The sequence below is a fragment of the Thunnus maccoyii genome, chromosome 24 (assembly GCF_910596095.1).
Source record: "Thunnus maccoyii chromosome 24, fThuMac1.1, whole genome shotgun sequence".
Lineage (NCBI taxonomy): Eukaryota > Metazoa > Chordata > Actinopteri > Scombriformes > Scombridae > Thunnus > Thunnus maccoyii.
The window spans coordinates 7,710,847-7,733,970 of NC_056556.1; the positions used below are offsets into that span (position 1 = coordinate 7,710,847).

A 23,124-nucleotide genomic window follows, 5' to 3' on the forward strand; every position below is an offset into this window, starting at 1 on the left:
TTCAGTATGATGCATGTCAGTAGATAATTGAAGCACTGAAGGGTTGAAGTACACAATTATTTCCATCAGCACAACTGCAGTTCACTCTGACAAGCCATTGTGATAAGTCAAAATCCCTTTTTCTTCTTTTCAAGAGGCAGTCAGGTCTGTTCTGCAGCATCATTTGTGTTCAGGGCCTGATTGCGCAATTTGGGAAAATACTGCACTCAAACACTTCAACTTGCCAGGGGTCACAGGCCCTGTTTACACCTGGCACTAACATCTGTCTCAGGTGATCTGATCACAAATGGACAGCTTTAAGTATGTCTGTTTACACCTGGCACTAACATGCGTCTCCACATGCGTCTTGAGTGACCACTTGTGATTGGATCTCACTTACCCACTTTATATGCAAATAACTACAGACATCATTTCCGTTTGCAAAGACCAAATTCGTTGTTGTTTTTATCCGGCGGTCCATGTACTCTCTGTCCAAAGCAGTGTTCAACTTGTTTTATAACAGGATAAAGAAATATGCAATACATTGTGTGCCCCTCACGAAATTCAAATGCCCGTCCTATTGATTCACTTTAGCGCCGCAGATATATAGATTTACATATAAACTCAGTTGTATGCAGCGATCTCCCTGCAGCTGAGAGACGCTGTGTGCACTTATGCACAAGGCAGTCTCTCTATGCCTAAACTGACAGTGTTAAACATAAATGCTACCATTTACTGTACCGGAGTTAGCTTATAGCAAATATATATATGATATACAGTATCTTTTGCATTCCTTCACATTTTTCCTTCCTGTGTAATTACCTGTCAAGAGTAAGTGTGTAAGTGTCTCTCTGTCAGCAGGGCTGTCAAGCAAAGGTCAAGCTCCACCTTTCGTCTGACAGGGTCTAAACTTAGAAGCAACAGTTTCTCACTTGTTAATTGACTTTGCGTTACATTAATATGGACATGTTAGTGCTGGGTTAATAATAAACTGATAGGATTAACTGATGCACCACTTAGGGAAAATGCTCATAATGTAGACAAGTATGTTGGATCCTGATACTCTTTTTGAATGTAATTGAATTGAAAGATTAAATGTGTGCCAAGATTTCATTTTAGTCCTGTATGTGCACAGTGAATATTTTTAGCAGGGGTGCAATGATCCAATCAGCCTGGTCCGGTATTAGGAAGTGGAAGCGGGTATCATCCAGGAGTGACAATCCACAATTAAATACAGTTAATTTGTCGATGTCACATGTTGCCTTATATAAAAATTATCCCCATTAGTTCAGTGCAGTGCGGTACACAGACTTTATTTTTACTTGGGGTAAACGAAAGCACTGGTATGGGATTGGGAGTCGACAAAGATTATGAGTTATCAGAATTGGTATTGGGTAGAAAAGGTTGGATCAGTGCATCCCTAATTGTTGTTTATGTTAATGGTATTTAAGATGCAAACACGGTGGGTCAATCATCCCGTCGGTTACTTTCTCCACTGCCGTCAGCTGTCATTTCAGCGTCCGGGCTCCAGCGTCCATGGGTCCCTCAACTGAGCTCATCAGAAGTTCTGTCCAGATCTTCAACCACTGCTCTATACCCCTTCATTCCTTCACCACCACAAGTGTCTTGACTCCATCAGGGGATATTCCTGTACAGCTCATGGCATGACTACCCTTTTAAAAGTGATGACATCACGATGGGGTCTAATTATCCTCACATATTTCTTTAACTATCCCTATTGTGCACACAATGTCAAATAAATTGATTTAATCACTCCTCTTTTTCCACATGACTCTCTCCTGACTGAAATCCTCTTGTGCATTTCCAATAAAGCCAATATGGTATTTCAGAGTCAATCAATTACCCAAAAGGGCTACTAATGGCATTTTCTGGTTACTCATTAGGTCATGAACTCATTCATTTGTTAAAAAACAAACAGCTTCTAGGATATCATTTCCAGTGATAAAACTTCTAGCTGTAAAATTCAACTAATTGGAATAATGTTAACCTAAACATGTGATGTATCACTTTGAAAAAAACAAGGGGACTCTGCTGAGGCAAAAGAAAGGACCTCATAGATGCATTTCATATCATTGTAAAACCATAATTGATTTTTAAGCTGTCATGGATATTTTTTCCCTCCTTTTTCAAACATCTTCATTCCTCAAAAAGACCTCACAGATCCCGCAAACAAAAATCACCAAGACACGTTTTCCCACCTAAGCAGCCTCAACTTTAAACAGCGACTGAAATTTATTTGAATTAAATAAAGTCTCATACATTTCACAGCTATAAGGGCCTACATAGTAAGCAAAACAAAGTCTACTCTTTGTCCATGTGCAGAACTACACCACAGGGTAGTTCAAGACAGTTTGTCATCATCTGAATAAAGGAGAGGGGGGGTACAGCTGGTGGAAAAAAGAGGGCCGAAGCCAGAGAAATGGACTCCCCAAAATACCGGCTGATGTAAAAAAAGGAAAAAAAAGAAGATGAGGTCCTCAATTTGTGTGGCTTCAGGAAGCATTTTCATGCTGAATTGATTCCTTCCAAAGTTAGACATCCACCATTTAGAAAAAATGTGACAGTCTGCAAAATATTTCATCAAATGACCATGCTTTAAAGGCAGATAGCTTAAGTTCTTTTTAAAGAACACATAAAGACTGAATTCATTATATTTTAGAGATATTGTATGGTAAGCAATGTCTTTTGTACTTCCCCGAAAGTCCATAATCAACATTTTGTGATGAAACTTTTACCGATATTAACATAATCTACTTTGGAAATGTCTTTCGACGTGTGGTGTCACATCTTGTAGCTTGTAGCTTGAACCTAAGCCGTCGCTCCTCCTCCTCGCCAAATTGAAGATGGCTGTCGCAGACTTAAGACAGCACAGCCTGGGAGTTCTTGATGCCGACCAGGTTGTCTGCGCTGACAGACCTCCTCATAGCTGACTTGCTCAGGTCCTTGTACTTGTCCTCGCACAGCCTGGAGATGGCCTACAGTCAATATCAACACAACACTTTTACTACCCAAACAACAAAACAAAGAAAGGCGCCAGCGCCGTTTAAGAAGACAGAAAACATCTGGACACTTTCACTTGCGGCCTTGGATCTACTCACCTCCAGTTTTTGGGCCCGCTTGTTGCTGAGTGGCTCCAAGGGGAAGCTGAGGTTGTTGTCGTCGGCCAGTGAGCGCAAGTCAAAGTAGTACTTTGCGTAGACGCTGGCTGGGACGTTGATGTTGAACTGGAGCAGTTCCAGGAAGTGACGTTCCATCTCATTCCTGCAGCACATGGAACAAAGTGGACAGTCAGTCAGAGAGGATTTAAGTTTTTTATGTGAAAACAAATCCGTTATCAGAAAATTATCAAAATTAGAACATTGGGCTTCGACATGTCAACCAAATGACTTTAAGATCAATTAACAGTGTTTAATGGATCAAAATTAACACTCACATGTCCTCTACTGTGATATCTTTAAGGATCTGGCAGTAGTCGACATTCCACACAGCCTGGTCATCCCAGACCTTTGAGGCCAGCAGGATGGCACCAAGAACAATACGCTTCCAGTTACACGGACAGATGTCCATCTCCGCATATGTCAGCAACCTTTCCAGGTACACCTAACATAACCATTTGTTCATTGGCAATATGCACAAACAACAATAATAGAGATAAAAAGGGTCTGAATATGTCTTAAAGTCATTTATCAGGGTGCTGTAAAGTTGATCTGGTGTTGTAAACTTACCAGAGTAACGATGGCGCACTCAGCAGTGAGCTGTGCAGAGCTGAAGAGTGTTCGTATGAAGCGGTAGATGAGCTTGTGCTCTGGGTCCACCACAGAGTAGTCATCTGGAACTTTCTCTCGCTGTTAGAGAGAGTGTCCTCATCGGTCAGTCAGGAATCAAGACAGAGCCTACAGTGAAAATCGTTGCTTCGTGTAAATGAAAAACTCAACTCACCGACAGAGGATGCTTCTTCTCATCAAATATATCCAGGGAGCGATTTGAATCTCTGCAAGAGACAAACAAGGACAAGCTCATGTTATGTGACCTGCATGTGATTTTTACAGTCCCACAGCACAAAAGGACCACTGTCTATCTGTGGGGGGTTGATAGTATTAGTAGTATTAGAGATCAATACCAATTACTCAACCATTCATTTCTACTTCAGCCTGAACCTACATGGAATTAGACACTACAAGCAGGACATGTCACCCAAACAACTCCTGTCTTGGGTTAAATGAACTACCTCTTCATAAAAGGTTTGTTGGATTGATGTTCTGATGAACTAGCTGACTGACTGACTGACTGACACATTCACAACAGACCATCTGCAAAAAGTTGCTGTGATGACAATAAAGGTGGTAAGATCCTGAGGGATTTGTACAACCTTACTGACTGAATGACTGACTAACTACTGGTTAACAGCAAAAAGTTGTTACTTTTAATTAACTGATTGACTAACTACCTAGTAGTTATCTAATAACTACTAATCACCAGCAAAAAGTTATTATGATGCCAATAGATAGATAAACCCATCTATCTAACTGACTGACTGACTGACCAACTAACTGACCCCAAACAAAAAGGTTGCTATGATGCCATTAAAAGTTAATAAAATCCCAAGGTATTCATTAATTGATGTGTTTCCTAACTAACTAACTAAATGACTAACTACCCAACTACTGGCCACCAACAAAACTTACTATAATGCCATTAAAAGTTAATAAAATGGTGTGTTTCCCAACTAACTGACTGACTACTGGTCACCAAGGGTTGATAAACCCACAGTACTGATTCATAACTAACTACCTAACTATGGGCCATCAGCAAAAGGTCAGGAGTTTAAGTCTATAACACAAAGTCAAACTTTTCCTACCTGTTTTTTATGTGATAGTATATGGCCAATGCGACGCTGGAACAGAAAGAAATCGACACAGACAAATAGTGAACCACTTTTGTGCCAAACAAGAGGTGCTATGTTGTGTTAGCATTTCCATGTCACGGCTTTCTACATCTATAGTTTTACCGACAGGCATGCAGATCACGTCTGGCGCGACTGATATTGAAGGGAATCGATATTTTGTCTGAAAAACTGAAATATGTGCTTTATTAATACTAGGGATGGGAACTGATAAGATTTAATTGATACCAATGCCATTATCAAATCTTCTTATTGGTCCGATTCTTTATATATTCCCTTACTGACTCCTGATACATTTTACGTGTGGAATAAAAAAAAAGACCTGCACAGGTTATCAGCGTCAACGCAACTGTTTTATCATCTCTGAGTCTGAACACAGTGTAGAAACAGAGTAGAAAAGGGCATGCATGTGACTCAGGTGTGCATAAGCTCCACTATTTAACCGCTGTTTGATTTAGAACCGGTTATCAACTTTGTACAGCATGTTTTTGTTTAGGTTTTCTTAGTCAAACAAAAAATCTGCTGAGCCTGCCTGTTACTATAACATTGGATATTTACCCTCGGTAACAGACGTGCTGCTCGGTTGGGAAGCAGTAGTACTTGTGCTTAGAGAGTCAAATACATGGAATTCCTGGAATATAAGCCCATGTTGTGTATAAAAGGCGTTTCAGCTGGTATTTCCACCTTACTTGAAATGATCATTTTACAGACATTACAACTAGAACTGTTGTCATCTTTCTTCCTGAAATGGCGCTTTGGACCACTTCTTCCTCTCCAACATGACTCCCTCTTGTTGCAAGTTTCCACCAGCGTAGACAAATGAGTTTGACATCATTGTTATGCAATACGCAAGTCAGAAAAACATGCCGGTGTCAATAAAAGGAATTGATAAACTCGGAGGCATGGATTCCAATGGATCTGACATTTTGGAACCGGTTCTCAACTGGAACCTGTTCTCAATTCCCACCCCTAATTAATACACAGGGTTAACCACAGATGAGCTATTTAGCTTGTAGCAGTAAGCACATAAGTTTGAATTAAAATAATTAACAAGAGTACTGAACAAGTGCCTTAACCTTTCTCTCATCACATGACCACTGTCTGCTGAAGGACACATTCAAACATGTCAAATTATTACTTTGCAGATATTCAGAAAGCAAACCAGAAGGCCACTTACCATTTGATCGTGCTCTTGAGGTTGGGCTGACTGACTGTGCTATCATCGATGAATATTGTTGAGCAGGAACTGTATTTTTTTGTCAAAAGACCTGGGGACATCTGGTAGAGATGATATTGTTTTGGAGGGTTAGTTAGCAAAAAGGTTGAAAAAACACCCACATAACTGAGGAAATGCCAGTAGGGCTGTATAGTGATATTAGCAATTCCAAGTCATCCCTACAATATTGTTACAATATCGATTTTGAGGTATTTGGTCTGTATCACCCAGCCCTAGACGCCAGTTAAACTCCTGTTGATTTTAAAATGAAGGTTAAGTACTCAGACTCCTTTCCAAATTGTGTCAAGCGCAGGCAGACTTACATGATTCAGGTAGTTGCTTTTCCTTTTTTCACGCACTGCATTGGGAAGAAGAAGAACATAAATCAGTGAGATTAGGAGATTAAGAGGAGAGTAAAAAGCTTAAATGAGGACAGAGAATTAACTGACCGTCCGTCTGAGACTTGTTGAGGAAGAGGGTGCTGGCTCTGGGGTGGTCTGATGGATTGGCCTCTTGGGCCAGCTCTGGAAGATGCAAGTGGGAAAGTGAAATTAGTGGATTTTATAACACTACACTCAGAAGTGTCTACACAGAATATTTTTGTCTTGAGATTCTTAAAAATTATCTTTAATCAGAAGTTTCCAGTCAAGCGCTCACCATCTGGGAGCTCCCTGTCACTGATGTGCTGTAGGTAGGTCCCGGTGTCTTCACTCACGTCCTCGGCAGTGGTGATGGGACACTCCTCCAGCTCCACTTCTCTCCTGTGGACCTTGGGACTCTCTCCGGGAGAGATGCAGCATGACACCGAGCCTCCCATAGCTGACCTGCAACAGTCCTGCTACAGCCAGCACTGTTTCCCATACAACTGAGGAGGAATCACTCACTCGTGTGTCTGCAACTTTCTCAAAGTGAAATCCTTTCAGCACCAGTAATTGTGAGAAATGTAATGCCTAAATAGATTGTTTGACTCTAGGTTGCTAATTTTAACATGTCTGACAATGCATTGAAGAGGTAAATCCTGCACTTAATTTCTCCTAAAGAAAGCTTTAGTACATTAAAGACCAGTAAATCCTGTGTGTGTGGCTGCAAAGTGAAATAACCTAGCATCAGAGCAGAAGGGGGATCTCTGCAATGACAGCCAACTGGGTATCTGCAGGACAGCTGACATACTCTGGGCGTGTGCGCAGCATAGCACTGTCGCACTTGGAATAATTACATGCGTGGACTGAATAGTTTTGGACGGTGAATGACTAATATCAACTCATTTTACAGCCTAGAGGTTAACAATACAAAGTCACAGGCTTCTCTATCACCCCCCATGGCTAGCCGGCCGGCTAACGCTAGCTTCCGCACCTCAATCCATTCTTGGCTTCTTCAACAGCATGGATCAATCCATTTCCACTGCAGTTGAAGCCTCTGCCACAACTGAAGGCTTTTCAGTCAGAATTACACATACAATTCTGCTGAATGAGATATCTCTAGAGATAACGAAGGAAACGGAGAGGAAGCAGTGTTGGAATTTTTAAAAGAAAGCCAGCGTTGGCGTTCATCTCGTCGCATTTGCAGGAGACGCGTCCTGGTTGTCAAATCGACCGAAGTAGTTCAGTCCAGTTGTGGCTTCCGGCGGGAGGATTTCAAAGTAAAAGTCCCGTTGTGGCGTTAAAGGACGAGTTCATAATTTTTAACAATTTACAGTCAGGCTCCCAAATGAACATTGAAATATGTTTTTCTTGCCATAATCATCCCTCCTGTTCATACTGGCCATTAGAATATCCCTTCATAATGTACTTACAATGTTGCAGTGGTGGAAGAAGTATTCAGATCTTTTACTTAAGTACCAATACAACAATGTAAAAAGACTCTATTACAAGTAAAAGTCCTGCATGAGGTACATAAGTATTGGCAGTTTGATGTAGTTAAAGTACTGCAGTAAAAGTAGTAGTTTGGTCCCTCTGACTGATATATTATTATATATGACATCATTCGATTATTAATTCTGAAGCATCAGTGTGCAAGCAGCATGTTACTGTTGTAGCTGCTGGAAGTGGAGCTAGTTTTAACTACTTTATGCAGTTAGCTAGGAGAATTGAAAGGGGATTGAATCAAGGATTGAAATTAAGGGTCTGAGTGTTTTTTAGGGCCTGAGCCCAAAGGGCGAAGACCCTATTGTTTTTCGTGTGTTTGTTTCTTTCTTATTATTATTCTTTATTAATCCGCCACTTTAACTCTAAATTTGACCCCCTAAACATGCTCAAAAACTCACCAAATTTGGCACGCACATCAGGTCTGGTGAAAAATTTGATAAAATGTAAAAATTAACCCCCGAAGTTCCAAAATGTGCTCTCTAGCGCCACCTATGTATCTAAAACGGCCGCCACGGCCCGTAGGAATGTCGTAGAGAGATCGAACCAAAACTCAATTATTCGTCTCATCAAGACCTACAAATCATACGCTGACACCCCTGACCTAAATCCAACAGGAAGTCTGCAATCAGCTTTTCAAAATAAGACTTTGCCCCAATTTTGGCCCCCGAACAAACGCTATCTCCTCCTAGGGCGTTAATGGTATCGGCTTCAAACTTAAATACATGACTTATCACACTGTGTTGAGCAAAAGTTATTAAAAACTTTGTAATAACTCGAACGGTTTAGATTTAGTAAGCCCTGAAAGTTGGAGTGCGACATTACACCTTACAATGTAAACCAATGGGGAGGCAATCTCTGGGCATGGACTTTGTGCCAAACTGGGGCATCTGGCGTCTAAACTATAAGTCCGACCACTTTCAAACCTGTATCAATGGATTCGCGACGAAAATTCCTACAAAAAAATGTGATTTTTATGTAGGATTTGGCCAAAGTCATGGGATTTATGAGGATATTTCACAAGAAGCGTTCTCTAATATCCTCCTCTCCAACTGCTCCTGGTGATGTCACTCCCTCAGTGCTCTGAAACATTCCGCAATACACACTCATTACAAAATCACAGGAGGAGCAAGAAAAGACTTTAAAACTCACACTCTAATATCTCAAAAACAATAAAAGATAGAAAACACATGTAAATTCAAGATTTGTAGGTCAAAGTCTCGTGGCTCATTTAAAGTTAAAATGAAGTTTGTATCTAAAATTATGTGGAAGCAGTAAATGTTCAAAAAGGTGTGGGTTCGCTCACACTCTCCATTCAAATATATGAGTATTTTTCTGTGTCCAGCTGCAGTTACTTATTGTCTCTACACACCTGACAGTACACATGTCAATCAAACTTTCAAAATAAAAGCACACCACACTTGTAAGAAATATCCCTCATATATATAATTGTCTGTGAACAGAGGGGTGGGCTCACAGAGAGACACTGGTTAGTATTGTGTGTCAAAAGACTCTCACACTGATCATCTCCAAACGTTTTCTTGGTTCCCAGAAGCTTAGCTGACTGCACCGCGGCCCGATGTGCGCAAGGGCGCGAAGGCCCGTTCGACGCTGCTTGCAGCTTTAATTTTTTGTTTGTTTTTTTTGGTCATGCTCTCATTTTAGCAAGCAAGCAAGCAAAGTTTATTTATATAGCACCTTTCACAGACACCAGTCACAAAGTGCTTTGTAGTCAAATTAAAATATAAAATACCACATACTACCCAAACGCCTGTTTGAACAGATGGGTTTTTGCTGCTTTTCTAAAAGGGACCATAGTATCCAGTATTTTAAGTTGGATCAACAGAATGGAAAGATCTGTATTTTTTCTCTCTTATTTCACCATGCACCAGGAGAGGAGATATTTCTATTATTTTTAACATAAATGATGCAATGTACCAGATTTAGCTTCAGGCCAATTTTCATCTGCAGGCCCTTACAATTTAAACATATAACAGCACAATAACAAACAGTATAAAGCAAAAAACACACAGGACACACTACACAAAATACAAAGCCACACACAACAGAACATCACATACACCCACAATGTCAACCAGAAATCAACAATGCAAGCATGTCAAACCAAAAGTAAGATAGCTTTACAAAAATAGCTTTACTCTGTCCCGTTTCCAGAAGAGATTATCTTCCTGCATTGATTTTGAATAGAGGAACACAAACGAAGCGGAAACTCTATTGCTCCTATGTATTGCTAATTTAACAGTTTCATGCGCAGGCTCCGCCCCCGCCATTATGTAGAAAACACAGCCGTTCAGAAAACCTTTGAAGACACGCCCACGATGAAACCGAGCTCTCCCATTGGTCGCTGTTAGCCAAACTGCAACATGATTGGCTGAAATTCCTCATTGATGTGTGAAGTGTGGGCTGGGGACGTTTGAATGGGCTGTTCTGCTCGCGCTACAATGTTTACCGAAAACAAACCTACAAAGCAGTGATGAGGCAGAAAATTGGTTTAATATTTTGGTGAAAACATAAAAGATGGAGCGAATTAATAGAGGAAATGGACACCGAGTGAGATAATTAACTCCGGAAGATGGCAGCAATGCAACAGTAATGATGCTGTAAAACCTCAAAGAAGAAGAAAGGACCGGAAACTACGCAAATATGACTAGATAGCGTAATTTCAATGTGTTAAACAGCATGGCTCTCGTTCCTTATGTAGAGAATGCGATACCTGCGCTTTCCAAACTGCAAAATTCATCAGCACAGTTTAATTTTGCCAACCATGATATCCGTCTTGTCCAGGACTGGAAAAAGCTAGGGGTAGCAGCAGTTGTGTGGGATGCGGTGAGTGCTGCATTAGTGGTAACGTTACTACTGCCCCGTTGTATATTACTACGTATTTGCATTTAATGCAAATTCTGTCTGTTTCCCAGGCTGTTGTCATGTGTATGTACCTGGAGCTGGGGCAGGTGGAGTTAAAGGGGAAGGTGGCTATTGAACTGGGAGCTGGCACTGGACTGGTCGGCATTGTAGCAGCTCTGCTGGGTGAGTGTATCAAAACCATTACCATTTAAAAACTCGGACTGTCCCTTTTATATAAGCTCAACTGTGAGTGGTCTTATTTTCCGGTGATTGCACACTAATTAAAACATACTTATGACTATTATATTCCATTTCTACCAAGTCTATTCAGCTAGATGCCACTAAATCTTACACACTGCACCTTTAAAGGTATTAAACATGCACCCATAATATAATTATTGGCCTATAAGTGTCACATTCTTGACTTCTCCAGGTGCCAATGTAACCATCACTGACAGACAGCCAGCCTTGGACTTCCTCTCAGCCAACATCAAGGCTAATCTTCCCACAGATGTCCAGGGATCAGCGGTTGTGTCAGAGCTTTCCTGGGGCGAAGGCCTTGAACGGTACCCAACTGGGGGATTTGATCTCGTGCTGGGAGCAGATATTGTTTACCTGGAGGACACCTTTGTGCCACTGCTGCAGACTTTGGAGCACCTGAGTTCAGACACCACTGTGGTGCTGTTGGCCTGTAAGATCCGCTATGAGCGAGATACTAACTTTTTGGGCATGTTGAAGCAGCAGTTCAGAGTTGAAGAGGTTTACTATGAGAAACAAAGGGACATCCATATATATAAAGCTTGGAAACTGCCACCCAGGAGGGATTTGTGATGGTTGAGTGTCCTAACTTGTCAGTTTTCTTTTAATTTCTTGTTTGTAGTAACTGATTTTGTATGAGAATCAAATAAAATGAATGAAAAAAAAATCAAAGATTACCAGAAACACATTTATTAACAGCTGCCAAAAATGTAATATTTGAATAGCTCTAACATAATGTACTGTATTATACAAGTTGGTGCTGACATTTAGAAATCGTGAATAGAAAATGAATGAAAAGCAACATAAAAAAAGCATACTATGTCATGACTATACATAATACCTAAAGAATACAATATGGCATTCCATTATCATGAAAATATCCACTTTTGTTCACTGTGAAGTCGGTGTCTCCTTGATTTGGTCGCACTTTACAATCCTTTTGCAGGGTATTTGATAGGTGCAATCTTGAAACTGTACTTGAAATTTGATGCTCCACACAACTAACAAACATCCAATCAAATGCATGGTCATGCCTTGATAATAAGCAACAAAACATTCATGGACATTTTGATTAATTACTAGTTAGCAGTGTTACTCTCAAGTGAAACCATTTGACTGTCAGCGCTGCGTGAGACCTTCCTGTTAAATCATGTGAAATGTAGCAGGATTGTATATGCAAGGAAAGTGCACATGCCACTTTGCAATTATGTAAACAGAATTTGGAGACAGACTTTGCTGATGCCTTGAAAGTCAGGAACAAAACTACATAGAAGAGTTTTCCCAAGACTTTCCCAATAACAAAAAAAAAAATTGGGATATACATGTTCAAAGACAGCGTATCAGACCAACATATCAGGGAATCCATGATTTCATCTGTCTCCACAATTTGTTTAAAAAAAGGCAGACAAAGTATTTCTTTCGTTGCATAACAAGTTATAAGTAGGGCTCATTATTTCTGGTCTTCATCTTTAAAAGAATCCAGGAAATCACCAGCATCTGTATTGAATTAAAAAAAAACCGAAAATGGATTTTAATAAAAATCCACGATACAAAAACAAATTTTAAAATACCACTTGTAGCACAGATACTAGTTTAACCGCTTTTTACCTCATTATGTCAATTAGTCTGGTGCATGTAGGAACAAAACTGCAACATCTGTTTTGTTTTTTTCTTTCACTTTCCACTCATTTCATTTGAGCTGTTCTTGCCACAAGAGGGCCTAAAGACTCCTGTGAACAGTGTCTTCTTGTAGCAGGAAACAACTTTTGGATGAGTGTGGACAGAATTTCAATTTCAGTCCTTTTATAAATCTGGAGATGTTTTGGTGAAGGTCAGTAAGAACTGGAAAACGATGATAATAGTAAATGTATTAAATCACAGTAATAAACATGGGGAACATGCATCAGAGACCCAGTAAACACTTGAGGAACTCTTTAACCATAAATGTTTTTCTTGACATTAATTACTGTGTCTGTAAAACTTAAAAAAAAGCTAAAAAGACACAGTAATTTTAGATTTTGACTCCTATGGTGTCCAAATCCACTGATATCCTTGCTCTACAATCTCTCTTCACTGTGTATTTTTAAAGCTGCATTTAACATAAAAAAAAAAAAAAAAAAAAAAAAAATTTTACAACCAAACTTAATGGTTAGCATTTTTTGTTCATGTGGTATCAAGGCAAAGTAATTAAAGTTTTTATATAAAGTCAATGGCATTATGCGAGCAGATAATCTAATACATAAGAAACCAAAACACAGCTCAAAGATAAAATGTCCATGACACAGCCCACCTACAGTTCAAAGCATTATTAAGTAACAGATGTTAATGCAAGAGCGCAGTTACGATTACAAACGTTGCACACAAAGGTAACCTCTCCAAATGATCCAAGTGTCTCAGGGAGGTAAAACTGTAAAAAGTTCCGGCATTAGTAGTGATGGTAATTGAGCAGTTTCCTGTGCTGGTGATGTTGCCCAGTTCGTCCAGGCACCAGTGACTGGAATGCTTCCCTTTGGTGGCGTCGAAAAAAAAAAACCCCGAACAGCCGTATCGTCTGTCCTATCACTTCACCACGAGGACCCTGTATGGTTGATTAACTCCCCTCGGAGGAAAAAAATCCTCCACATCCGTTCTTATCATCGCATCACCCCTTTCATGGATTGATGGGAAAAGAATAAGGATTGCAAATCGTTGAATTGGGAGTTTTGTTGTTTTTTTTTTTTCTTTTCCTGGTGTGTCACTTTATAGATTTTTCAGCAGTTTTTAAAAAGAAAGCAAAAGAGTAGAAAAGGGAGAAGTGGCATCCAGATGCATGGCTCTGTGCGGAGTCTCTGTACATGGTGACAGACGGGCACCTGTTGAGCCACTGGCAGGCGTTTGGTGATGTTTCTACTCGGATTTGTGGCAGTACAAGTCTTTGAGGGCTTTGAGTTCCTCGATGAGGGTTTTGTTCTGGTTCTCCAGCACAGCCACGCGGTTCTCCAAACACTTGACGTACTCCTTCTTCTTCCTGCGACACTCGCGGGCTGCCTCCCTGTGTGACATAAGAAGCACGGGTAAGTGTATGTCCTTAACTACGGTCCAACGTCGTACATGCACTGATACCATCTCCAACTTTTTCCTCATCTCCAGATAGTGAACACGTAGATAGTAAGAAAAAAAAAATGCTTTCAAGAGCATCTGATGGAACTACTTGATTTGCGGAGCTGACAGATAGCTGTTAACAGCAGGCACAACAGCATCAACTGGTAATTGTAAGTCAACTTCACTATCAACATACCTGTTTTTCATAAGGCGCACTTCCCTTTTGCGTGTGACTTCCTCTGTGCCTGTTCCTGTGCCCAGTGCAGGTGAGGTCGCCATGACGACCCCAGGAGTGATGGTGCTGGTTGGTGCTGTGCGGATCTGATAGGCCTGGACATCTCCAGAGGCCGCTGACAGACACAAATATAGAAACCTTCAGTCAGTTGCACATAACATACGTCCACTGATGTCGTTTAAAGCCCAAGTAATGTTCATGCCCTCATTTATGTTTTTAATAAAGTGGTGCAGCATTTACCATCGATATACTTATGCAGAACATTACACTTTTCCTACCTTGTACAACAACTTGGTTGCTGGGCACTAGGATCTGCTGCCCATCACTGGTCTGGGCGTACTGCAGGATGGTAGCACCAGGCTGGGCTGCAGCGGCGTTGGCCATGGTCAGTGTCTGCAGGCCCTGAACTCCATCTGTGCCGTTATTGGCCAGCTGGATGGCCCCTCCCTGGGTAATGGCAACTGCAAAGGGATATGATCATGTGTTTGAATTAGTCCCAAATTAATTTCAGTGATTGACCTGGAAATTGCAGTGCAAGGTAGCAAGCAGTAAACACAAATTTAAGATTGTGTACAGTCAACAACATAAATACAGCGAACTGCAGCAACTCCTTTACTATCTTTGTTATGCTGTCTTTATGCGGAAAATCAGTAGCAAACTCAGTAGCATCGCTCTCTGCACATCAAACAACATGTATCCAGTGATGTTTCCTATCTAACAAGGACTTTGATGTGTATTTATGTAAGAGTGTCTTCAGGCAACAGATAAATGCAAACACTGTCAATCAGGGTTTACCTCAATGCCATCAAAGTGGTGTGGTTGCTTAAAATGATTCAATCATTGATGTATTATAATAGAATTACATTAGCTAAATATTATAACTCATTTGATAATCAAGGCTTAGTTATGCACTGACAATGAATTAATTTAGTCCGCGCAGCCAGAATATTAATATTAAGCAAGTACTCACTGTACTGGCCACTGCTGGTCTGATAGATGGGAGTGGGCATGGTGACTGTGGTGATGGCGGGGGCAGAGTCATCCTCTGACTTCTCTTCCTCAATCCGAGGAACTGCTGGAGCATCTGATGATAAGTCGTTCAGAATTTTCCTGCAGAAAGGTACAATCGCCGAGAAACATCAGCAAACTGTGTCACAGGATTGAGCACAGAGCATCCCTTTTTTCTTCAAACTCCAAACCAGGGGGGACTTTCCACTCACAAGCCTGCTTTAAGCAGTCCTCTCCACACTCTCTTAAGTGGAAGAGATAATAAGGAACACCATTTCTGTTGTGGTTTGAATTGCTTCAGGTAAACACAGACATGTGATACATAAAAAAGATCAAAACAATAAAATTATAAGGAAATATATCTGTCTGAAATGAAAGAGTTCTAAGTCTATGACTATGATGAGTCACACAGGTAATAAAAGTATAAAACTCATTATTATCGCTCTGCTAAGATGTCAAACAGACCTGTAAGAAGGTCGTCTAGACAGGATCTCTCTTCTCTTCTGAGAATCTGTGACGCTGTCTACGGACTCCTGAGAGTCCTCACTCTCAGCGACAGTCGAAATCTGAAATTAAGAAAAATGGATGTGCTTTCAAATCGACAGATGACTCAACAACAAAAGTATCCAGTTACATCAAACATGCATAAAATCATTGATTAGGATTGGTTAACTACTATTGCAACATTTTTGCAAAATGATATGTTACGAATCAAGAGTCTTGATGCACTGACTTCAGGTCACATCCTTTATGAAATATTATGACAGCATTTTGAGATTACAATGTGTGCAACAATGCAGGAAAACAGGGATGTTTATGAATCAGAATCTATTTATTAGCAAAATTTGCAAGCATACAAAGAGTGTGTCTTGGTGTTTTCCACAACCCACAAATGCAACATAGAGGAATAAAAATAGAACAAGGGTGAGGTAGTAATAATAATGAAACTAGGAAGTTCTACAATTAAATGAAAAACTTAAACTCTACAGACAGAATGGAATAATAATACTTTTCAAATGGGATATAAAACTTGAAACGAAATACTGACTGATCTGTTTAGATACTGTGTGTCAAAAGTGTGTGTACCTGTACTGTCTGGACCTGTGGAGACTGGATGACAGAGGGCTGGGCAGCTTGGATCACCCCGTGCACTTGGACTGTCTGACCGTTGGGCAACTGCACCAGAGTGACTGTGGGACTGCTGGACGTCACCTGGCCCGCTGCTATGGACGCCTGCAACCCATAATCACACACACCACTTGTTTGCAAACTTACAACTGTGAACAGTTAACGATACTGTAAAAGTGTCAGTGAGGATTTGCTGTACCTGGGCCAGGGTGATCTGCTGGGCCTCAGACTCAGAGACAGCTGTTTCACCACTTTGCTGTGTTTCTGCACCAGCCTCCATGGTCATTTAGAAATCTGCAAAATGCAAGAAACGTTTCATCATTGAGCCTACAAGAACTGTCCAGCACAAACAGTGGGGAAAAAAGGTAATATATGGTGTAGAACACCATATAAGGAGACATCGTATGGAAATAGCGCCTTTTTCACATCTTAAGTGCTTGTTGATGTCCTGGAGGAGGGTGTGGCTTAGCTTCACATGCTACAATATGAATTCATTTATACAACATCTTCAACGGGCTTCCTCACTGAGGCAACAGAAATATTATGAATATATGTCTAAAAGCATTTAGCAGAGGCGACGTTCAACATAAACACATATGTGCCTATTTAAAAAATGCTGCTCCATTTTAAAAAGGGCTCCCCATGAACGCCGACAGCTAACGGTTAGCATGTAGCTAGCTTGAGTAGTATGGACATCCATTGCTTCTGTTAGCATGCTAACAAGCTAATAGGAGTGCTAGCACAGTTAGCAGACGTTTGTTTTAACATTTATAATGACTCTATTTCAACTATTCTTTTTTCTTGCACCACGACTCGTGTCGCAGTTTGGCGCTATTCTTTCATTTTCAAATGCAGCCCAAATGAATACGGAATTAGGTAACTTTCTTATTAAGGTTAAGTTGCTATGGAGGGAAATCTGCAATGCATTGTATGCCAGTTTTGTTTGCAAGTAGGACACCTCACTTTCACTGATTTATTGGCTCAAATTTAGTTTAGCACAGTGTTGACGTGACTAAGCTGTACGTGGCTAATTGCTTTTGTAACTTAGTTCAAGACTGATTATTAAAAAGAAAAAAGATTCAAGCCCACCCCCATATTAATACCTATGTCTCAGTTGTGTTGCGAGCCCCGCAGACACTGACTCATTTTGTGAGCCTCTGCAACACCGCCGCCATGATCTCTTTGTTGGCTTTGTGCTGATATTAGGCACAAATAACTTCTCTGGGCAGCCATCTATCTGTTTAGCAAACATCGGATGCGTATCCTCTTACCAACACAGACTCGCTTCGTCACTCCCGGGTCTACGGAGCTCCACTTTTATTCAGACCGACACGTAAGAGACCGCGTCAGGCTACACCTCCGTCGCGTCACCGAGAACAACAACACGGAGAGGAGGACGAGGGAGACGACGACAGCGAAAAGCAGCTCTATCGACAGGACACGAGTGGACACGCAGAGGGCCGGAAAGTCCCGAAGGTTGCCGAGGAAACGAGGGGGGAAGCCACGAAGATGGCCGAGGAACACGTGCTGTCTTCGAAATGATCTGCGCATGCGCATGGTTGGAGCTGTAGCTCATGAAAAGAGCAATCTAGATTTGATTTGATTGAACATCTAATTAACTAAAAAAAGAAATATTACTGTAACTTAATGATGTGATGAAGCCAGCAGAGGTTGTTCACTGACTGCAATCAATTAATAAACAATGTTTATTGAATAAAAACCTTTTTATTCATAAAGGCTTTTTCATATTAACCCTTATTTTCTTCATGTTATACGTTTTTGAACGCTGTAGCACTTTGATATTCACTGTGAATGAAAAGTCCAGTACAAATCAAACACATTATTATTATTATCAAATGTGAATGCAGATGAGTAAGACCGGTATAACTGGTCTGCAGTCAATTATCTTGCTGTATTTTTCTTCAGCTCATAAGACAAAGTTATAGTATCAACATGTGTTCACAGGAACAGGAAGAGGATACTCAATGAAAAGCTGATCTTAACTGATTACAGTTAGAGTCTGCTGCATGACTTCCTTCATGTATGGTTATATTCCGCTCTATAAGATAGTCAAATATATTAGGGTTTTGTACAATTTTAATATCTTGTAAAATAATTACAATTGATGAATAACAATAACAAAGAATGGTGCATTCACAAAATCCTCAAACAACATATTAACTAAATTGAAACACTCATGTATGATTTTTTTCTAATATAAATATCTGATTTATCATTGAATTTTAACTCTTCACTAACAAATTAAATATAATATTTAAGAATTCATCACTTTGGTGACCTTAAATGGTCTTCTTATATGCACTTGTCCTTAAAAATAAATACATGGTTTTTAAACTCATAGGCTGCATGGCTATTGTGGTACACATGGTGGCAGCAGAATACTTCTCCATTTCCTTCCACCATGACAGTCAGCACTGACACCGTCCTGTTGTATTATGTCTAAGCACATGTTCCTTTTATCCCAGCCTCATATGACTGAATATCTGTGAAATAGATTAATCTAAACTGTGTTACTGGCTTTGCAACACCAAACCACATTGTGACTTTAACGAGAAACCAGTGGGCTCCAGCCCCGTATTACTTATTATGTACTATTTACAGCTCTCATGATTCATATTAGATCTGCTTCTCCTTGGTTGTCGACTCAAGCCATAAAATGTACTCATTAACTCGTCCTCACACTCGGCATGTGAGGACTAGTGCTGTAGGAGTGAAATGGGTTCTAAGCTGTGGCAGCTGCTCAAAATCCTGGGGGGAAAATGAGACTTCAGACCAATTTATGACCATCATCTCTATGTGCGAGGTCATTGCGGAGGCCTCTCAATACACATACGCGCACACACGCACAGATGTCAAACATACCCATCTTCACCTATCAAGTGATTGACTACCCCAGTGGTGCAGAGATATTCACTGCTGACCCAACCAGTCTTGTGTCCTTTACCATAAAAACAAGCTGAACAGTATCTGACAACAAAACTCTTAAATGTGCACTTTTCCATTCAAAATGAAGCAACAGTGACAAATCACACAGTCACCTCATTATTAAAAAAAACACTCATAGCACATATAATAAATATATGTCACAAAGCAGGCTTTATATCTGCTCCTGAGTCCATGTCAATGTCTTGATTAGACATTGATTTCTCTTAATAATGTCCACTAGGATAGCGTTAGCCAACAATGATTAGCCGGCAACATGAGAGGAGACGTTTCATTAGTTATCACTGAATCTTTTACACTGAATTTCCTGTGCAAGCTGTGCACATCCACATAATTTGCAGCATGTCTGTGCAAGTTGGTCTACAAATCGTATCCCTGTTGTGCATATTTTGCCAATTGTTTGCACATAAAGACACAAAATACTCAAAAAGAAAAGAGCTAGACAACCATTTCTGTTTCCAAGGTAAATGCATACCAAGCTTGTGCACAATATTTCCAAAATTTAGAGTTATACAATATAATAATAAGCTTTTTACATGATTCTCTCAAGTGACACTTGCTATGTTTTAAATGCAGTCAGTTAGTATTGTAAGAGAAATGGAGAAAAATAAGATAAAACTGACATAATATGAATAATTTATGAACACATTTTGTTTCTTTTTGTCACTGAGACTAAAATAATTTCCCTATCACATAAAAGCCTTTCACATTTGCTGTTGAAAACACATGAACGCACAAACACAATCAGAATATCCTTGCATTATTAACTTCTTTATCACGCTTCCCGTGCGCATATCAACATGGTCAGTCAGTGGTGCCCGGTGATTAAATTTGATTCTGATTGCTAACGCCGGTGAGTTCTGGCACAGAATATCTGATTGCAAGCTCCACCAGAGCACTCTGCAGCAACCGCACCACAGCAACGACCCTGGCTGTAAATCATTGCTGAAAACACCCACAAACCACCGAGTAAAATGATGCCACAGACGTCCAAAACGGTGTAGGGGGAGGATAGGAGTTTAATCTTCAGAATATGAAGTAGAGACCTGACTCCAATCCATAGCCCTTTCCTCTCTCCTTAAACCCGGCTGTCAAAGCCCCTGGCTTAACACAAGCTTCCAAAACCCCATCGACAGCAAGCCCTATGACACTTCCTATTTCCCCAATTTTTTTTTCTCTTACTCTCTCTTTGTTTCCCTCAATTTGTCCTTCTTTTCTCTATTTGTGTGTGTGTGTGTTTTTTTAATCACGCAGTCATATGAAAAATCATGGCCTGAGGCAGTGTATGTAACAAGCATACCCTGGCGTCAGACTTGTCTTCCCTGCGTGGCACTGTGATATTGAGTGTATTAATAACATGCCTGATATAGTCTGTCAACATTGCCGTCGAATTTCAAATGCAGCCCTCAATCAAACAGAGTGGAAATATCATACCTGCCACTCAAGCAGGGGCATTGTGGGAGATAGCAGCTCATTTTTGGCGCCCAGGAGGCCACGTGGCACCGTCCAGAGAGCGGCTGAATATGAAGCCAATGGGGGAAAACATGCAGTGCATTTAAATACCACTGACCTTATATGCATGCTTTTCATTGTAGGTTGAATTACCTGAATCGCATATGAACCAGTGCACCTGGCTGGGGTTGCCATGGATACTGGGCCCCACAGTCTGTCTCTCTCTCTCTCTCTCTCTCTATCACTCGCGCGCACACACACACACCTAAGCGAGGTTCTCAAATCTGAAGATGTGAGTGTCAGAGATATCCAGTAAAATATTGTGCCACTGAGGTGCAGTATCAAGCTGCAGCTGCGAGGCAAGGAAGTTATCTAACACACAGAGAGATTGTGCTGACCCAGACCTCTTGCTAATCTAGGCTGTAGGCAACACCGTGTATTGGGCGATCTCAATCAATCCGTCAAGGTGTCAGCTCCCCCCCCTCCCTCTCTATCTTTTCCTAGTGTAAGGTTTTTTCAACCTTTTTTCTCCCCTCCCCCTATTTCTCCAATCTGACCATCCCTTCTTTCTTTCTTTCTTTCTTTCTTAAAGGATAGGTTTGGATTTCCTCAAGTCTGTCTTATTAAAATACTTATGCCCCCATATAAACTGCTTACTTGAGTATTTCTATTTCATGCTACTTTATACTTTTACTCCGTTACAATTTAGAGGGAATTTACTCCACTACATTTATCTTACAAGTTACTTTACAAATGAAGATTTTACAGAAAAACATATAGCAAATGAAACTACCCAACATTAAATAGCTAAAATCCGCTCCACCTCCACATCAGTAATAATAATCCAGTGATGTAATATCTAGGGGCCATCTTTCTGCATAATTAGTACTTTTACTTTCAATACTTTATGTAGCCTTCATTTTGCTGATAATACTTACCTGAGTAATGTTTTCAATGCAGGACTGTCACTTGTAATGGTGTATTTTTGCAGTGTGGTATTCCTATTTTAACAATTTAAGAAAAGGATATGAATATTGTCCTTACCTTTGGAAAAAGGTATTCCAAAGTTTAGCCAAAGCTTATATTAAGCTTCCACAGCCTCAGGGCATTTTAAAAATCTATAGTTTGTTTGCTCTGGTTCAAATCAGTTTTCTTCTCGGTTCAGTTTCTTTTCACACATAAAAAAATCAAGCAAACCGAAATGCATCACTAAAAGCCAGGTGAGAATATTCACGCCACTCATTGGTTAGTTGTTTCTGTGATGGGAGCAAGAGCGTCAAGAGGGTTCTCTTGCCAAATTCAATGTACTTTGTTGCACTAGTCCAGGTTGGATCTCGATTCATTCTCCGTCTAGTTGCTAGCAACGGTCGATTTCCCTCATCTGCATCCCAATATGCAAAGTGCACCTGGCGACGGAAGCTCTTTAGCTCAAACTTGCTTAGTGATTGGGTCGAATCACGTTCCCACCACAAATTAACCATTCCAGAGTTCATTGTGTCAAACCACTTCCTCAAAGGGTTTTGGTACAGTTGGTTTGGTCCACACCTGTGTTCAGATCTGTGTGACCGGAGAAAAAGAACTAGAGTCTGATTAAATCAGACTAAATGAGGCAGGTTTGAAAATGTTAAGTCAATGGGCACCTTCCAAAGTTCTCTGTGTTTCCAGTGTTTCCTTGCTGAGCTGTAGAGAGGGGATCAATCAGCATGTCCAGTTTGACTGCCAGAAGAGGCGTTTGATTTGGCTAAAGGCACCTACAGGCTGTTGGATAACAACATTCTTGCAAGCTCATTGCATTGAGATGGGTTTAATAAAGTCTAGGTCATAATTAGTGTGTACAATATCAATTTTGTGGCGTGTCAGAAAACCTTTCCCAAGACTATAAAAAGGGCAGAAAAGGTTGCAACCTACAGTGTCTCATTTTAAGCATCACCTTGTTACTTTCAGTTCAATTTTGGGAAGTCGCTGCAGTATCTTACCGGCTGCAATTTTCTTCTTTGAGTGCTAGGGGTTTGAAGCTGGTTTTTGGTGTTTCTTTATCCTCCGCATTTGGCTTCACACAGGTAGACAAGTGCTTCCCGCACTCCACTGTGCTTGTCAAAGCAAATCGAGTTTCAACTGAAGCCATCTCGTTCCTGTGAAGAAACCAGAAGCG

The 23,124-nt window shown here is 40.5% G+C and overlaps 3 protein-coding genes across 5 annotated transcripts; 1 reads left to right on the plus strand and 2 right to left on the minus strand.

The window, feature by feature from the left end:
• Positions 1-2,170: 2,170 nt before the first annotated feature.
• Positions 2,171-7,735, minus strand: LOC121892061 (cyclin-Y-like protein 1). 2 transcript variants are annotated; one of them, XM_042404844.1, is made up of 11 exons: positions 7,473-7,735; positions 6,777-6,984; positions 6,569-6,643; positions 6,443-6,477; positions 6,081-6,181; positions 4,859-4,894; positions 3,940-3,991; positions 3,726-3,845; positions 3,434-3,600; positions 3,099-3,261; positions 2,171-2,975 (listed from the first exon to the last, which is right to left on the minus strand). In XM_042404844.1, the coding sequence occupies exons 2-11, from the start codon at positions 6,934-6,936 to the stop codon at positions 2,859-2,861; spliced, it is 1,026 nt and encodes a 341-aa protein (XP_042260778.1). In that variant the 5' UTR covers positions 6,937-6,984; positions 7,473-7,735; the 3' UTR covers positions 2,171-2,858. The 2 variants fall into 2 exon arrangements, with proteins under 2 accessions (XP_042260778.1, XP_042260777.1); XM_042404843.1 differs by having other exon boundaries at positions 6,777-7,735.
• A 2,651-nt stretch (positions 7,736-10,386) lies between these two features.
• On the plus strand, positions 10,387-13,237 carry mettl21a (methyltransferase 21A, HSPA lysine). The gene is made up of 3 exons (XM_042405016.1): positions 10,387-10,828; positions 10,918-11,029; positions 11,280-13,237. Exons 1-3 carry the CDS (start codon positions 10,682-10,684, stop codon positions 11,675-11,677), a joined length of 657 nt encoding a protein of 218 aa, XP_042260950.1. The 5' UTR covers positions 10,387-10,681; the 3' UTR covers positions 11,678-13,237.
• Positions 11,779-18,200, minus strand: LOC121892156 (cyclic AMP-responsive element-binding protein 1). 2 transcript variants are annotated; one of them, XM_042405014.1, is made up of 8 exons: positions 17,828-18,200; positions 16,756-16,850; positions 16,515-16,661; positions 15,894-15,994; positions 15,391-15,530; positions 14,699-14,881; positions 14,382-14,535; positions 11,779-14,135 (listed from the first exon to the last, which is right to left on the minus strand). In XM_042405014.1, exons 2-8 carry the CDS (start codon positions 16,840-16,842, stop codon positions 13,991-13,993), a joined length of 957 nt encoding a protein of 318 aa, XP_042260948.1. In that variant the 5' UTR covers positions 16,843-16,850; positions 17,828-18,200; the 3' UTR covers positions 11,779-13,990. The 2 variants fall into 2 exon arrangements, with proteins under 2 accessions (XP_042260948.1, XP_042260949.1); XM_042405015.1 differs by lacking the exon at positions 17,828-18,200 and adding an exon at positions 17,660-17,821.
• Positions 18,201-23,124: the final 4,924 nt, after the last annotated feature.

Excerpts from the sequence above, each read along its gene's own strand:
- mettl21a (XM_042405016.1), top strand. The coding sequence starts at position 10,682 with ATGGCTCTCGTTCCTTATGTAGAGAATGCGATACCTGCGCTTTCCAAA. Across the intron at positions 10,829-10,917 it reads CAGCAGTTGTGTGGGATGCG|GCTGTTGTCATGTGTATGTA; the intron begins GTGAGTGCTGCA and ends TCTGTTTCCCAG. Across the intron at positions 11,030-11,279 it reads CATTGTAGCAGCTCTGCTGG|GTGCCAATGTAACCATCACT; the intron begins GTGAGTGTATCA and ends TGACTTCTCCAG.
- LOC121892156 (XM_042405014.1), bottom strand. The coding sequence starts at position 16,842 with ATGACCATGGAGGCTGGTGCAGAAACACAGCAAAGTGGTGAAACAGCT. Across the intron at positions 14,536-14,698 it reads CAACCAAGTTGTTGTACAAG|CGGCCTCTGGAGATGTCCAG; the intron begins GTAGGAAAAGTG and ends TGTGTCTGTCAG. Across the intron at positions 14,136-14,381 it reads GTGCGCCTTATGAAAAACAG|GGAGGCAGCCCGCGAGTGTC; the intron begins GTATGTTGATAG and ends TATGTCACACAG.
- LOC121892061 (XM_042404844.1), bottom strand. The coding sequence starts at position 6,936 with ATGGGAGGCTCGGTGTCATGCTGCATCTCTCCCGGAGAGAGTCCCAAG. Across the intron at positions 6,478-6,568 it reads CAACAAGTCTCAGACGGACG|TGCGTGAAAAAAGGAAAAGC; the intron begins GTCAGTTAATTC and ends TTCCCAATGCAG. Across the intron at positions 4,895-6,080 it reads CTCAAGAGCACGATCAAATG|CGTCGCATTGGCCATATACT; the intron begins GTAAGTGGCCTT and ends TTTCTGTTCCAG.